This window comes from Coturnix japonica, chromosome 36, assembly GCF_054131305.1.
Source record: "Coturnix japonica strain WE chromosome 36, WE-NBRP24, whole genome shotgun sequence".
NCBI lineage: Eukaryota > Metazoa > Chordata > Aves > Galliformes > Phasianidae > Coturnix > Coturnix japonica.
This window is the reverse complement of record NC_140698.1, coordinates 1,189,409-1,205,138: the sequence shown is the minus strand read 5'-3', so window position 1 is coordinate 1,205,138 and position 15,730 is coordinate 1,189,409. Positions and strand designations below refer to the sequence as shown.

Sequence of the window (15,730 nt, the reverse complement as noted above, 5' to 3'; positions counted from 1 at the left end):
CTAAGTATAAGCTGAAGGGATGGCCTTCACACCATCTAGCTGTACAACAAATTCCTAACTAGAACATGTGCATCTGAGAGCATCATCCGAGGCTCCCAGTGTGATGAGTGGAGAGAAGAAAGAGGCAGTTTTCAGACATGGTTCATCATCCTCCATTGGGTAGATTTAAGAGAGAATAAATGCTGCCTGGAATTCTATTGTCTGTACTTTGCAGATTACTGCTGGCTGTAGGATGGCGTCTGTTGCAAGTGCCTCTCTAATTTATCTCTAGCTTGTAGATGCGTTTGAGAGAGGCATCCTACCCTAAGTGTATGTTACTCAAAAAGCAATGTTTTCTTCCAGGAAAACCTACTGAGGTTTCAAAACAGCTGGAGGATAAGACAGCAGCAGCAGGGCAGGACATCAGCCTGAGCTGTGAGCTGTCAAAACCGGATTTGAACATCAGGTGGTACAAGGATGGCAAAGCAATCAGAAAAAGCCAGAAGTACGACTTGCAGCAGGAGGGAACTGGGGCCATTCTGATCATCCATGACTCTACTGCCAAGGACAGTGGGGAGTACCCCTGTGAGACAGAGGACTCCATAACAAAAGCCAGGGTCACTGTGCAAGGTGAGTTGAAAAGCACACTGGGGATGGCATGTAGAGAAGTCGAGGTAAATATCTGCAGCCTGTGGGTGATGTTTTTCTCTTCTGTTTCCTTGAGCAGGATCAATTCTTAGTTTTCAGAAAATATGATGGATTAAAATCTTTTCCTTAAAATAATCTGGAAACTGAATAATTCTCCAGTGTGATGTGGATCTGGGCAGCCTGGTCTGGTGGTTGGTGACCCCTTGGAGGGGGTTTGAAACTAGATGATCTTTGAGGTCCTTTTCAACCCAGGCCATTCTATGATTCTGTGATCATTCTATGATTCTATGATCTTGGGTGTTAGTGAGCCAAGAAAAGATGGCAATCTGAATTAGTCTATATTGAATATGTGTAATCAAAACTATATGCAGTTTATCAGATGAGATCCTACCAGCACATGTATAATGGTATTAAACTTTCCAGATATCTTCTGGAATTATCAAGCCTATGTAAATGGGTGGACTCTGGTCTTCTTAGACTTATTGCATCTCTATGTGATGTTCTAGAAATGAGGGCAAAGGAGATTCAGGACAACTCTGTATGCTTGGGACTTGTTGGGGTAACAAATCCCTTTGTCCTACACCCTCATCCTTTTTTTTTTTCCTTCCAGAAAAACCTAATTACTTTATCAAGGAACTTTCAGATCTGAAAATTGAAGAAAGTGGAAGTGCACTTTTTACATGTCAGAGCGAGAAAGCCGCATCCTCCGTCATATGGAGGAAAGGCATTGCTGAGCTCAGGCCTGGCAGGAAATACAAGAGGGCACAGAAAGGACGAGACCTGCAGCTGTGCATAAAAAATCTGGAGAAAAGTGACAGTGACATGTACACCTGTGACATTGGTGATGCCCAGTCCAGAGCCAAGCTGGTTGTACAAGGTATGTGTGAGAGCCATATGACTGCGCATCCTGTTTCTCCACTACCAAGACATTATCCTGGTAGAATTTGTACATTTATGGCAGGTCTTTGGGGCTGCAGCTGTCTGGCCTGAATAGCGGTTCACAAGCCATGCACAGAGCAAGCTGCACGGAAAGGGAAAGAACTACCGACTAGAGCAGTGCCATTGAGAACTTTATGTATCATTTAAAAACCAAAAATGCTGATGTACGGTGAGGCTGGTGACTCAGAAATCAGTGTGAACTTTCTATCTCTGACATTTCTGAGTTACAAATAGTCCTCCAGAGTTCTAGGCAAAAATTCCCTTATGCTGCATTCTGGGTAGTTGTCACGGTTTAAACAAAAATCTACCTGTGTCCGTGACAGGGGGGCCACAGTCAAGCGAGGTGCTAGAAGGAGCTGAACCTCTGTCCCAACTACTTCAGAAGCAGCCCAAACCCCCTCATACATGGCTAAGATCTCCTTCTCAGTTGGAGTGTAGCACTCCTCAGACCCTTTATATGCTCGACTCCAAAGTCCTGGGGGTTGGCCTTGGGTTTCTCCTAAAGCTCTTTGCCACAAACTCCAGGTGGGACCTTTCTCTCCAGCAGCAGTGTAGAGGATGTTCTTTACATCCTGTCCTGTCCGTACTGGCCCCAAGGCCACGGCACAGGCTATCTCTTGTTTTCTCTGCTCAAAAGCCTGCTGCTGCTCAGGACCCCATGAGAAATTATTCTTCTTCCGTGTTACCTGATAGAGGGGGCTCACTATGTGGCTGTAGTTTGGGACATGCATTATCCAAAAGCCCACTACTCCCAGAAATGATTGGATCTCTGTCTTGTTGGTGGGAGGAGACATAGCAGTGATTTTTTCAATCACATCTGCTGGGATGTGTCGATGCCCATCTTGCCATTTTATACCTAAGAACTGGATTTCCTGGGCAGGCCCCTTCACCTTGCTGCGCTTAATGGCAAAACCAGCTTGCAAAAGAATTTGGATTATCTGTTTTCTTTTCTTGAAAATCTCTGCTGCTGTATGGCCCCACATGACAATATCATCAATATACTGCAAGTGTTCGGGAGCATTACCCTGTTCCAAGACAGCTTGGATCAACCCATGGCAAATTGTTGGGCTGTGCTTCCACCCTTGAGGTAAACAGTTCCAGGTATACTGAATACCTCTCCAGGTAAAAGCAAACTGTGGCCTACATTTTGCAGCCAATGGGATGGAAAAGAAGGCATTAGCAATGTCAATGGTGGCATACCACCTAGCTTCTTTTGACTCCAGTTCATACTGGAGTTCTATTGTGTCTGGTACAGCAGCACTCAATGGAGGTGTGACTTCATTCAGGCCACGGTAATCCACCGTCAGCCTCCATTCTCCACTGGCTTTACACACTGGCCATATGGGGCTGTTAAAAGGCGAGTGAGTTTTGCTAATCGCTCCCTGATTCTCTAATTGGCGAATTAGCTTGAGAATGGGGAGCAATGAGTCCCTATTGGTTCGGTACTGCCGTCTGTGAACCACTCTGGTGGCAGTTGGTACCTCTTGGTCTTTTACCTGGAGCAACCCCACAGCAGAAGGATCATCTGACAGATCAGGTAAAGCTGACAGCAGATAAACACCATTTGTGTTAACAGCAGCTATCCCAAAGGCCCATCGATACCCCTTGGGATCCTTCAAATATCCCATCCTAAGGTAATCGATACCCAAAACACTTGGAGCCTCTGGACCAGTCACAATAGGGTGTTTTTGCCAGTTTTTACCAGTGAGGCTTATTTCGGCCTCCAACATAGTCAATTCTTGGGAACCCCCAGTCACTCCATGGATATATATTGGTTGTGTCCCTTGGTGACTTGAGGGCATTAAGGTGCATTGTGCACCAGTGTCCACCAAGGCTTTATATTTCTGTGGTTGAGATGTGCCAGGCCACTTAATCCACACAGTCCAGTATACTCTATTGCACCTTTCCCCCCCCCTGGCTGGGGGCAGGGCCCCTCTATTGTTTACCTCGGCTTGCAGCAACTGGAACTCTCCCCTTCTTGGAAGAGTTCATCTTGGTAGTTGTTTCACCTTGTAATTCTTCCACTCGTGCCTGAAGTGCAGAAGTGGATGAATTACACCACTTCTTCATGTCCTCCCCATGACTACAGAGGAAAAGCAACAAGGCAAGACGTGTAGTCTCATTGTTGATTCGAGGTGACTTATCATTGTCATTTGCTTGAATACGAGGATGTCTCTTTTTAATGGTTGAGATTTTCGATTATACAGGTCGAGAGGAACTCATGTTGTTTAGCTTTCTCAATAGGCGATCGTGGAAATCCTGGTTTCCATCATCTTGTACCACCGTGGATTCATCTACATCAGGCACATTAGCCAATTTGTCAATAATATCATTTTGTGTTCCCTCCATTTTCTTTAATCTTTCCACAATTTTGACAATGGCTGAAGTATACAGATTAACTTCTGTAGCGCTTATAAATAATTCAAGTTCCTGAAGTCTGCCAATTAGTTCATTCACAAAGGGTTTCCTGTCCCCTTTGCCATATACTAATGCAAGTGCACTGGCATGCTTTTCTGGAGCTGCCTTTGTAAAGTCACGCCACATTTGTCGTGGAACGCGGACTGCTTCAGGATCATGTAATTGGTTTGGATCGTTACGATTGAACTCGGGGCTGTATAGCATTTCCACCAGAGCACTTTCTATCAAAGACTGGATACCTTTCTCTATATCAGTCCATTTCTTTCTCTCAGGCTCCAAGTCCCGTTTAAAGGGGAATCTATCCCTTACCGCTATCAACATCCACTTCCAGAGGGTGTAGGACCGATTTTGGCATGTGCCAATACCTCTGTCCACACATGAGTCCCTGGAAATGCTACCCAGTTGGCGAGCTTCACTGCCATCAAGCCATGCACTGTTGGCACCATTGTCTTAGCAGCGAAGTAACCAAGTGACCATATTTTCTTTTGGCTGACATGTGAAATCCTTTCTTAGATCTCGAATTTCACTCAGTTTAAAAGATCGATCAATAATGGTCGTTATACTTTGCTCACCTTTTGCTCTATCAAGCGTCCCAGGTGTTGATGGTGGCAACTGTGTTGATGAGGCTGCCCCATCTAGAAGTTTGGACTCGAGAAATTCTCGTAAAGAAAATCTAGCTTTTGGCTCCTCTTCAGACTCTGACCCCGACCCTTGTGTTATTTCCTCCAGGTAACCCTCCTTCTTTTTCCTCTCTCCTAACTTCCTCTGCTCCTCTAAATTCTTCTGCTCCTCTAACATCTTCTTATTCCCCTCAGACATCCTCTGCTCCTCCAACTTCATCTGCTCCTGAAACTTCTTCTGCTCCTCTAACATCTACTTATACTGCTCTAACATCTTCTGCTCCTCTAACTTCTTCTGGTCCTCTGACTCCCGCTGCTCTCCTGAGTCCCCTTGCTCTCCTGAGTCCTGCTCTCCTAACTCCCTCCGCTCTTCTAACTCCTTCTGCATTTTCTCTGAGTTGAAATTTGTTTTGTCTTTCGCCCTCTTACAGGGGCAACCAACATTGTATCTGGTGTCCCTGATGGTTGGTCCAATTGGACTACATGTGCCCCCGGTGGCTGGTCAGATTGGACTACATGTGCCCCCGGTGGCTGGTCAAATTGGACTACATGCGCCCCCAGTGGCTGGCCAAATTGGACTACATGTGCCCCCAATGGCTGGCCAAATTGGACTACATGTGACCCTGGTAGTTGGTTAAATACATTCAGCTCACCCCGGAGGGCACATAGCTGGTCTCGGAGAGCGTTCCGCTCGAACTGGACAGCACCGAGCTCAGTCTGGAGGCTGTCGTAGTTGGACTGAAGAGTGTTGTACCCGAACCGGAGAATGTTTTGCTCGGACTGGAGAGTGTCGAGTTTGGATTGGATACTCTCATTCTTGGCCCTGAGACTCTCTCTCTCAACCTCAAAATCTTCCCTCTCAGGAATGGTATTGAATAAGGCCCGATAAGCATTAGCTAGGCCCCAAGTCATTTGTGCCTCCTTAGATCTGCCTAAGCCACAGCATTCCTGTCTCAAATATGCAGTCAAACTCTCAGGATTCTTTAAGTGTTCAGGAGTAAAGCTCCATGACACTAAAGATGTCTGTCCTCTAAAAGTCTCTCCAAAGTTTCTCCACACTCCCTGCCACTCAGTATTCTCTGACTCTAAGGAAGACTTCCTCCTGATGTTATAAATCCAGATACCGAGTGAGATCACTACAATAACCAACAGCAAATTGAGGGAGATTAATACGATTGACAGTGTGGTCCACTGGGACAACTGGTCAGTCGAAGACTGCTTAAAAGATGCAAAGAAAAAAGGAAAAGCACGCTCAAAACCCACCATATCCGTACTATTGGTTGCATTAGTTGCATTAGTTGCTCCCTCTGGAACTGCATGCAAATACCAAATAAGCGTTGCTAACCATGCTTTCAATCTATTATACATTCGTATAACTTCATAGGAAAAATAGGCTAGCTTAAACATGGTCCAATATGTTTGGAGCATCGTAAAAGATGAAATGCAGTACCTTATAAAGCACACTTAGTAGAGGGAATTTTTTTTTTTTTTCAATAGAGATGGAAAAAAAGTTAAAAAAAAAAAAAACAAAGCTCAGCAGTGTTTATAAAATAAACCGGAGTATTGGCAGTCCGCCTGGACTTTCAAGGTCAAGCTCACAGGTGCAGAATCGCAAACCTAAGATAGCTCCTTAACAGGAAAAAAAAACTTGTAGCTCTGTTAAAAGCTAAAAGAGCAACAGAAGAAAACACAGAAAAACAGCAACTCAATTTGCCCGCATTCTCCACCAAAATCTGTCACGGTTGGAACCAAAAGTCCACCTGCGTCCGTGACAGGGGGCCGTGGGCCCTGCAGGGGCCCTAGGCCAAAAGGAAAAAGTTAATTAGGAAAAGAAAACAGCGGCAACGATCTAAGGAGGCACACTTATTTACTAAATACTATATCGAAATACCGGATAACACAATATAATACAATATAATTGAAAATTGAAAATTGAGCTAACGAATCAAGCAAAATAGGAGAGAGAATGAGTCCCGTAACCGAGAGGCCTACTGTGAAATCTAGGCGAACGGCTGAAGGCTCCCACACACTGCCCTGAACGCCAGAACTCGAAAGACGTCAGTCTGTTCTGCGACAGAGTTAATATAGAGTCCATGTCCCGTGACCTATCGTGTTGTTCCCTGGGAGATGTAGTCTTCTTCTGTAAGTTGCAGATTCAGTAAAATTATTCATGCTTTATATGATGTTATGATGTGGAATACTGATAGCAAAATTACAAAATTATTAAACCATGACACCCTGGTATTTTTCTTTTTTTTTTCTTAAATATTTTCCTTTTTTTTTTCTTAAATATTTTCCTTTTTTTTTCTTAAATATTTTCCTTTTTACTATTTAAATGTTATGAGCACATCTTATAGAAACACAAGGCTGTTTACAAAGAAGTGCATGCTGTGTTGCTGTATGATGAGCAAGATACATCTGTTCTTCATCTAGCAGGAATAGTTGCTGAGCCTTAAGAACAGTTTCAGAAAGCTTTGGGAATTTGGGCGTTTTCCTTTTTTCTGCAACACAAAATGAAAATTTACGCTGTATACAAAGAAAAGGGGAGTCCGAACTTGTACGTTAAATTTGAAGGAGATCAATCTGGGGTAATATTCAAAAAAAAAAAAAAAAAAAAAAAAAAGGGAGTGTGGTCATCAAATACTATAAAATATATTAGCTGTTACTAGAATGCCACTTATCTTCCCCCCATACCAATCACTGTCATGTTGTATGCGAATTTGTGAGGTGGGTTTTGAAGCTGAAATTAAAAACTTCTTGTATGGCTGTCTTCATAGTGGCTATCCAGACTATCTGTAGAAATAACAGCTATTATGTAGTCAGCTATTCACCAGTTTTAACTGATTATAAATTACGTTTCAGGGTGGAGAACATAGCATAGTGCCTGACACCTGTGTTGATCCTGAGGGCATTCTTGATTCTGTGCATTATGATGTCATGGATATTAAAGAGCAAGCTGAGGCAGCACATAGTTCCATTGTATCCCTGGAGGACCTGAAGGAAGATATTGGCTGGTTTGAAAAGCAGCTGGAGAAAACTAACTTTGAACTGATGGAGACCAAAGAAGAGCTAACAGAGGAAAACACCAAACTACTTAAAACTGAAGAAGAGCTGATGCAGAAGAACAAAGGTGAGTTATGCGATGTGAAAGGTAGAAGACAGAAATAGTTCATTAATCTAAAAGAGAAATAACCAGTTTGAGTAGGAATTAGAGGAGATGTTCTACCTTTGGAACCATAGCCTGTAGATAAGTGATAGTTTGTTCCTTGTGTATATTCAGGTTCAGCAATTCCACGGTTTTTGGTTATTTCTTTTTTCCCCCTCTCCTTTAAACTGCAACTAGCAGCTTTACGCTTTCGTAAGTATGGGGTTAAATGTCTATATCTTGATTTTTACTTTTATATTGCAATCTCTACTCTTCTTTATGTCTTGTTGATGCAATGTTTTCGTTCCAAGAAATATAGAAAACTTTTGAATCACTCCCAATAAGTGAAGACCACATGCAAATTAATTAATCTGTTCAAAAGCTACCTAAACGTTAGAATATCTGGAAAAATTGATTACTTAATAAACTATCTATTGGCTACTTATGTAATACAACCTTTTCTGTGTGTTACAGACTTTGAAATGCAGATGATTAAATTGGATGAGTCTGTTGAGCAACTTAAAGAAGCAACTGAGGTAACTTTATCAAGAAGATGTTGTGTAAAATTGTTTTAATACCAACTTGTGGTAGCTTAAAATGCTATTCCAGTAGGCTCAATTAATAGATTTCTTACCAAGCTTAGCTTAACTGAATTTGCCTTTAATGCATTGTGTAATTCAGCTACTTAACACTACATTAGAAACTGATGACTGAATTTATTTTTTATTTCCAAGAAAATGAATGCACAAAATGAAAGGATTCGAGAGCTAATGGACATTGTGGTGCAGAAAGATGACATTATTACAGAGCTACAAGACTTAAAATCTCATTTAGAAGAAAAAGTAAAAGATTATGTGAGTTTTACACATCTCCGTATCCTTATACAAAAAAAGGAAAACACTAATTCTATGCTTGTAATCAACACATTTTTGGAAAACTGATTTTCTGTATGTAGCTGGTACTCGCTTGAAATTGTAAACAATTCAAATTTATCTGAAGGTAGTTGTTGTTAACACAAACAACAAAAATATCAGTGTGTTCCACTAACTCCTGCCTCACACTCCTACATCAGAGGAAGAGCAACAGTAAAAGTATGTTGAGTAGAGTTTGAAGTACGAGTATGAATGGTCAGGATATCTCCACGTTCTATGCAGTCCATAAAACTTTATCCTGACTAATGTACTGTGAGCTACTGAATATGTGAAGACTAGCTTGATTAAGTATGTGTGCATACCACTTCTGGTGGTTTTTGTTCATTTTTTGATGTTTGGTAGCCTGAAGTAGCTCTGAAAACATTTATAGTTAATTCTGTCACTCAGATCTCTAACCTTGTAAGCTTAGCAACTTGACCCTTCTTAGTCTTTGACTGTCTGCATCACTGCAACTTAGTATTTCCATGGTATTAAAGCTGACTGTGATGAGTAGTCATGTCCTCACCTATTACTTCTTCCAAGAACAAGGCTCCAACTCTATCTGTGAGATTGTGTGGCCTGAACACTTCTGAAGCTTTTCTTTTCATAAGTTACTAAAGATGAATAATCAGTCCTTGGCAGTGCCAGCATGGCTTAACAATCGTCATCTTGTAAGTAAGGAAGCTTCACTTGTGGTCAAGGACACAATCTAAAATATGCGTGACAGAGCTGACTAAGCTTTAAGGTTGGATTATATCTGTCACGATGAAAGTGATTTTAGCAGCTTAGCAGAAGTGTGATGTGATGAACTTGTATGAGAGCTGACCATTTGCTCTTTGACCATGTTTGTAATTTTGTTGACTTCTTGGAAACAGGAAATTCTTTGATAAACTGGTAAACTCTTGATTGTGTGCAAGTCTTTTACTTTGTAACCTGCTAGGCTCTTGCTTTCCCTTGTATACTCTACCGAGTATTGCACTTGTCATTATCTGAAGGTGTACTTGTTCTGTCTGCTATTGAGATTTGTAACTGATGTCTATAGAGTCACTGGGTAAGTATTTTAGCTGTATGGTTTTGTGTAAATATTTGCCTACAGAAGATTACTGAGACTTAAGTGCTCCTTTTGTTAAGCTTCAATGTAACTGATCTTATATCAATACAGGAAAAGACTACCTACCATTTAACTACCATTAAAGCAGAACCGGCAGAAGAGAACACTAATAAAGGAACTGAAAGCAGCCAATTTTCAGTGCTTTCAGTTAAAGCACTGAAACAAGAGAAAACTGAGTTGGAAGTGGGAAGAAAGCGCAGTACTGATGAGGATAAGCCTACTGTGGAAGAGCCACCTCCAAAGAAAGGTACAGTTTCTTCCATCCTTGAACAGGATGTCTTCCAAAACAATAAATTGCTTCCTATTCCGGATCGGAAGCAAAAGGCTGTGAAGCGCGTACCTTATGGTATAAGGAGAAAAGCCACTGTGTTAAACTGTAAATAGAAGTAACTGTTATGTAAATATCCCTTTTTCAGAAGGTCCTATGCTGTTCATTTTTGAATGCTTAGGAATAAAAGTTTTTTGCACTATTTTTTTCCTTTTTGCTGCTTTTTCCTCATCTGTTGATGCACTTGCAGATTTGGTAATAGTTTTAAAGCAGTTTCTTTAGGATTGTTTCAACTGCTGTTGCTGATCTTCTGAGTAGCATCAGCTGCTCAAGTGCTTTTTTTTGTTTGTTTGTTTTATTTTTCCTGAAGCAACTATCAAAATTGTTGATGACCTGCTAATTGCTCGCTCATGGGCAATATTTGAGCAAAATGGTTTGGATAAGCTCTGATGCATTTAACTTCACTTCTGGGCACAGCTGAGCATCAGTGTTCCTAGAATTACGGAAGGCATATACAATGTAGAAGGGAAAATCTAAAACTTAGCTGTAGTCCCTTCCTTTCTTGTATTCCTCTTGCAAAATATGTGCAAGGGAGAAAGTCAAGGCCTTCTTTGGATGAGATGCTGTTCTTGGATGATTTGTCCCTGCTGCCTTTATTTGGCATAAATATTGAATCCTAATGTGACCACTGAATGGCATCACATATAAGCATCTTACCAGAGACTGAGGGAGGGATGTGGACTCCTCCATACTCCAAATAGTAGTGGGTTTGCTCTAATCATATGACCAAAGCTCTCATTTAAAAATTAATGACAGCAATGCTCCACATAGGAATTAAAATGGGTAGCTGATAGTCACAATGTCAGCATGAAGTTTTCTGTTAAGAAGTACTGAGTATTCAATCATGTTAAAATTTTCTTCTATTTGTGAGTATTAATAGCGTCCAATTTCAAAAACCGCTTAATATATATTCTTTAGCTATGTTAAATATGCACAGTAGAACAATGAGCACAGGTATGTTGTGCTGGTTCTTTTGTAGAATTAGTTATATAAGTAGCACGAGCAAAAGTGTTTTAGGAGATGCTAGGTTATCTCAGCTTCAAGTTCAGGGTATTTACACCATTCTCTGAGCTTTTAGGTCTTGTTTCCTATGCTCTGTAATAATGCTTTTTCCCTACTTCCTGTGTAAGGAGCTTCTAGACTGAACATTACACATCTTCTCCCTAGTCTTATTTATCTTGCTTTAGTGCTTGCTTGCTTGTTTTCAGCATAAAGTGTTTAGATTACTTATAAATCATATTCCCCTCACTAGTGTTGCTGGGAGCAGCAGTCAAAACCCAAAACCTGGTTTGGGGTGGAATATGCCACTGCTGTTTCTTCAGTATGACTTTTAAATCAGTTGAGGGCTGTATATAAAACTCCTTAGATGAGTTAAGAGGCTGTTTCCATGCAGTACATGTGAATCTGTATGTAATGCAGGCTGCACGTGGGCGCTATAAAATTCTGCATTTCTGTAGTTGTAGTAATAAAAGGACTGTACAAGAATCACCATGGAATATATTGTTGTGGTGACCCAATCCCTAGTAAGTCTTGACTTATATTTATTTTTTTTAATACTTAAAGTATGCATATTATGGAATGGACATAACTGGATTCTAAAGCAATGATGAAATACAGCAGAAGTTGCTTTTGATAGAAAGAAAATGCATGTGATTTTAGCTAAGTGCTCACCAGTTAAAGAAAAAAACAGCCCCAAGCTAATGGAATATTTATGGAAACTTGAATCTGCAAATTTGTACAACTTTATGAGTGAACTTTATATGCAAAAGAGTAAGTGTGGACAGAAGTAGGAATCCTCATATTTTGTTTAGAGATCAACTGAATAAGAGAGACAGATATCAACACTTAAGTGATCAACTTGTCCAGGGTTTTATCTTTCTTTTGAAAGTAAGAGGACTGTGAGTTGGAATGAAATTTCTTAGAGAACTCTTTATCTACCATTTAGATGTAGATGGAGTGATTCCTGGCTGCCTTATAGGGATTGCTGAAGCACGGAAGATAGAAAGAATATAGCTGTGAATTATCTATCTCGTTCCCATGTTTCTTAAATCTAATTAGATTTTCTACTGGTGTGGAGTGGAAGGTTTGAGTAGTGCCATGGTAAAAGTGTTCTTCCAGACTGAAAACCTTTTGCTGTTAATTCTGTATAGAAATCTGAGGCACCTGATTATGTGTCCAGAGGACTTTAATTCCTTCACTGGTATCAAATACTATGTGATGTGAGGCTATGGCTTGCATATTACGACAGTTTTTCACTTAGAAGTTGCTACTTGGTGTTGTGAACTGCTATGTAATAATGATTTTAATCAATCTGAGCTACATTCCTTTTCCCTTTTTTTTTTTTTTTTGTTTGTTTGTTTGTTTTACAGTAGTTGTAAATGAGAGAAAGAAAAAGAACACTGTAGAGCAAAAGAAAATTGAACACATGAAACAAAAGTGCTCCTCGTACCGAAAGAAAGTACTAGCACTGAGGGAAAGAACTGAAATCTTGGAACATCATTTAACTGTTCTTGAAGAACAATGCAGAAGAGAAAAAAATAAAAAAGAAGATTTCAGTAAGCAGGTAACAAGCCTGCGTATTGAGCTTTCTTTTTCTGAAGAAACTGCTGATGTCCTCCGTGAACAAATTCTGCAGGGTCAAGCTGACTATCGGGAAATTGCTTCTGAACTGGATGAACAGAAATCTATAAATATGACATTAGAAGACAAAAATGCCCAACTAACTAACAACATAGAAGTTGCCAAAGAATGTATAATTGATAAAGTGTCACAAGTAAAAGAAATGCGGACCAAATTAGATGAATTATACAAATGTCACTTAGAGTTTCACGCCATCGGTACTGACTTTGTCAGTGTAAAGGATTCCTCAGACTCTGAAAAAGATGAGCCAGGGACATCTCAAATTAGTTCTGCATGCACTCAGTCACAGACTTCTTCCATCTCAGATCTTGTGCAGGGCCTCTCCTTTAACTATAGTCTTGAAAGGATTTGGGAAGTATGCAGAAGTATTGTTGATGTTTCCTCACAAAAAAGTGAGCACATCAAAGCACTGCTTCAAGACAATGAAAACCTTAAGGCGGGACTGAATAATGCTGAAAATCATAATCGTCAACTTGTAATGAAGCTATGTGAGATTACAACTCACACTAGTCAGGAAGATGATCTTGTGAATCAGTTACATGAGCAAATAGAAAAGAAAACTCAGGAGTTTGAAGAAAAGACTGCAGAAGATCAGAGAGTGATTGCACAATTTCAGGAGGAAGTTGCCAACTGTGAGGTAAAAATAAGAGAGCTTGAATATCGCCTGGAGGCTTCCAAGACAATGGAAGACAATGTGTCAAAACTCAATGAATTACTTAAAGAAAAAGAATCTATTATTGTTAATCTGGAGACAGTTACAGCAACTCTGCAGGAGAAGTCTGCAAATGCAGACAAAAATTTTGAAGAGTTAAGTAGCAATGAAGCAAATCTAATTCAAGAAGTTATGCAGCTGAAAAACAGCTTGGAGCAGATGAAACATTCTCTTCGGGAAAAGGAAAAGAGTGAAATGGAGAAAGTGCAACGTATAGAATCGTAAGTAACCACTGAGTTAACTTAGAGCCCTTTGAGAATGAACTAGAGTTAAAAATAGTTAATGGGAACATCCCTTCGACTTAATGCATCTGCATGCTTATCAATGGCCAAACTACTACTTTAGGATGCTTTGGTATGCTACTTGAGTTCCAAGGGAAAACAGGAGTGTGCAAGGAAATAAAGAATAATATGGGGATTGCTGGTGGTTTTGTTGTCCATCCCTCAGAATAGCATCTGAATAATTTATTGCTTCAGCATCTGATTATGAGAAGCAAGCTGAAATTCAAAAGTAATTGTTTAAATCTTGTCACTGGTCTAGATAGATTTAAGAGTCTATTTACAAATAGAAACCAACAGGCAGGGCATGGATTAAGCTGTAATTGCTGTTTCCATGAGATGTGTAACAGTAATGTTCTTTGTCTCTTTATTTTTAACATAAGGCTAGAAAATATTCTTTCTGAGAGTTCTGCCCTTGTACTGAATTTGAAAAAAGATTTGCAGAGGAAAGAAGAAGAGTATGCAGATCTAAAAGACAAACATTCTGATGCCGAGAAACAAATTCAGCAAGTACAAAGCGAGGTTTGTAGTCAACTGAGCTATTTTTTTCTGTAAGATTATGCTTGGCTTTCTGCTGTTAAAACTTCTCAAACTTTAACTATGAAGCTGGAAATTTCACACTAGTGTGGCTAGCAGCAAATCTTAGGTAAAGTTGCCATTGAAGCTCTAGAGGGGACCAGAAGTTAAAACATGGTTTTGCATAGATAATGAACAGAGGAAAGTAAAGTTGGTTGGTAGTCTGGAATAAGGTTTGTGAAGAGAATAGTTAATCTGCCTCTGGAGAGGACTTGTTATTATCTCTACGTTACTGGTGACTTGCCATTGGTATCTGTGGTAACTCCAAAGCCTAAAACCTAAGTCTTGTGAAAAAACGCTGATAACTGGGAAGAAGAATGAAGCTTAAAAATGAATTCATGTCTTCCTTGGTAACCTTGCATTTGCTGTCATTTTCCTACTCAGCACTTGTTTGTGAATTCCTCTTTATTTAACAAAGAAGTATTTGGCCAGGTTGGATTACAGAAGTCTTTTAATGAACCGTGAGCTGTGCTTACATTACAGGTGTCCACGATGCGTTCTGTGGAGGAATCCCTCAGGAACAGGATGGATGAACTTGAAAGGATTAATAACCAGTATAAGGATGAGCTGGATTATAAAGACTATACTATCCAACAACTTAAACAGGTATTTTTCTTGCTCTTAATTTTTATTAAATGAATGATGCAGGTTTTCCAAGCAACAGGAAAAAGGTCAAAAAAAATAAAAAAATTGGAGCAAAATGAAAGTGGCCATCTGAAATTAGCGGTAGACCATGAAAGATATTCAAATAATTAGTCACTACAGAGCACTGGCAGATTGCTTTAAATACAATAATCTGCATAGTAAATACATACGTAATACATGCATGTAACCTGATCTTGTTGAGTGACATCACGATATGTTAATTGAAATGTCTTACCATAAACTCTTTTTATCAGCTTGAGTCCTTATTTATGCTATATGAAAAACTTATTAATTCTAGGCTGTCTTAAAGATTCTGCTTGTTTCTACTGTGTATGCTTTTCTTTCATCATGAAATATAGGAGCTGGAGGAAAAGGACCATAATCTTCAAAAGTGGCGTGAGGAGAGAGATCAGTTAGTTGAAGCTTTTGAAGAACAGCTCAAAACTTTGGCTTCTAATGCCATACAAAAAGAGACAGAAATAGCAGAACTGAGACAATCTGCCTTAAAGGATTCAAGCAAGGTCAGCTCTCCTTTCCTCCTACCTGATTAGCTACCCATAAATTCTGTAAAACTCCTGTACCTGCTCTTTGTATTCTGGGTGTGCTTCTGTTCTTGAACACTGTCGTATTGACATCATGTGCAACTAACCAAAAAAAGCACCAGCTTTTATTTTTGTTCTTCAGAAACAGAATTTCTGTTAATTACTAAAATTTCAAATTTTTCAGTAGTTCAGATAAGCAGATGTCAGTTTGATGCTTATGATCCTACAATCAGACTGT

The 15,730-nt window shown here is 39.9% G+C and overlaps 1 protein-coding gene across 2 annotated transcripts; it reads left to right on the top strand.

The window, feature by feature from the left end:
- The first annotated feature begins 367 nt into the window (after nucleotides 1-367).
- Nucleotides 368-15,716, top strand: LOC146755064 (kinesin-like protein KIF20B). 2 transcript variants are annotated; one of them, XM_085526442.1, is made up of 10 exons: nucleotides 368-609; nucleotides 1,238-1,504; nucleotides 7,467-7,734; nucleotides 8,224-8,285; nucleotides 8,484-8,603; nucleotides 9,823-10,018; nucleotides 12,472-13,672; nucleotides 14,113-14,251; nucleotides 14,789-14,911; nucleotides 15,310-15,716. In XM_085526442.1, exons 2-10 carry the CDS (start codon nucleotides 1,472-1,474, stop codon nucleotides 15,499-15,501), a joined length of 2,334 nt encoding a protein of 777 aa, XP_085382568.1. In that variant the 5' UTR covers nucleotides 368-609; nucleotides 1,238-1,471; the 3' UTR covers nucleotides 15,502-15,716. The 2 variants fall into 2 exon arrangements, with proteins under 2 accessions (XP_085382568.1, XP_085382567.1); XM_085526441.1 differs by having other exon boundaries at nucleotides 369-609; nucleotides 12,469-13,672.
- Nucleotides 15,717-15,730: the final 14 nt, after the last annotated feature.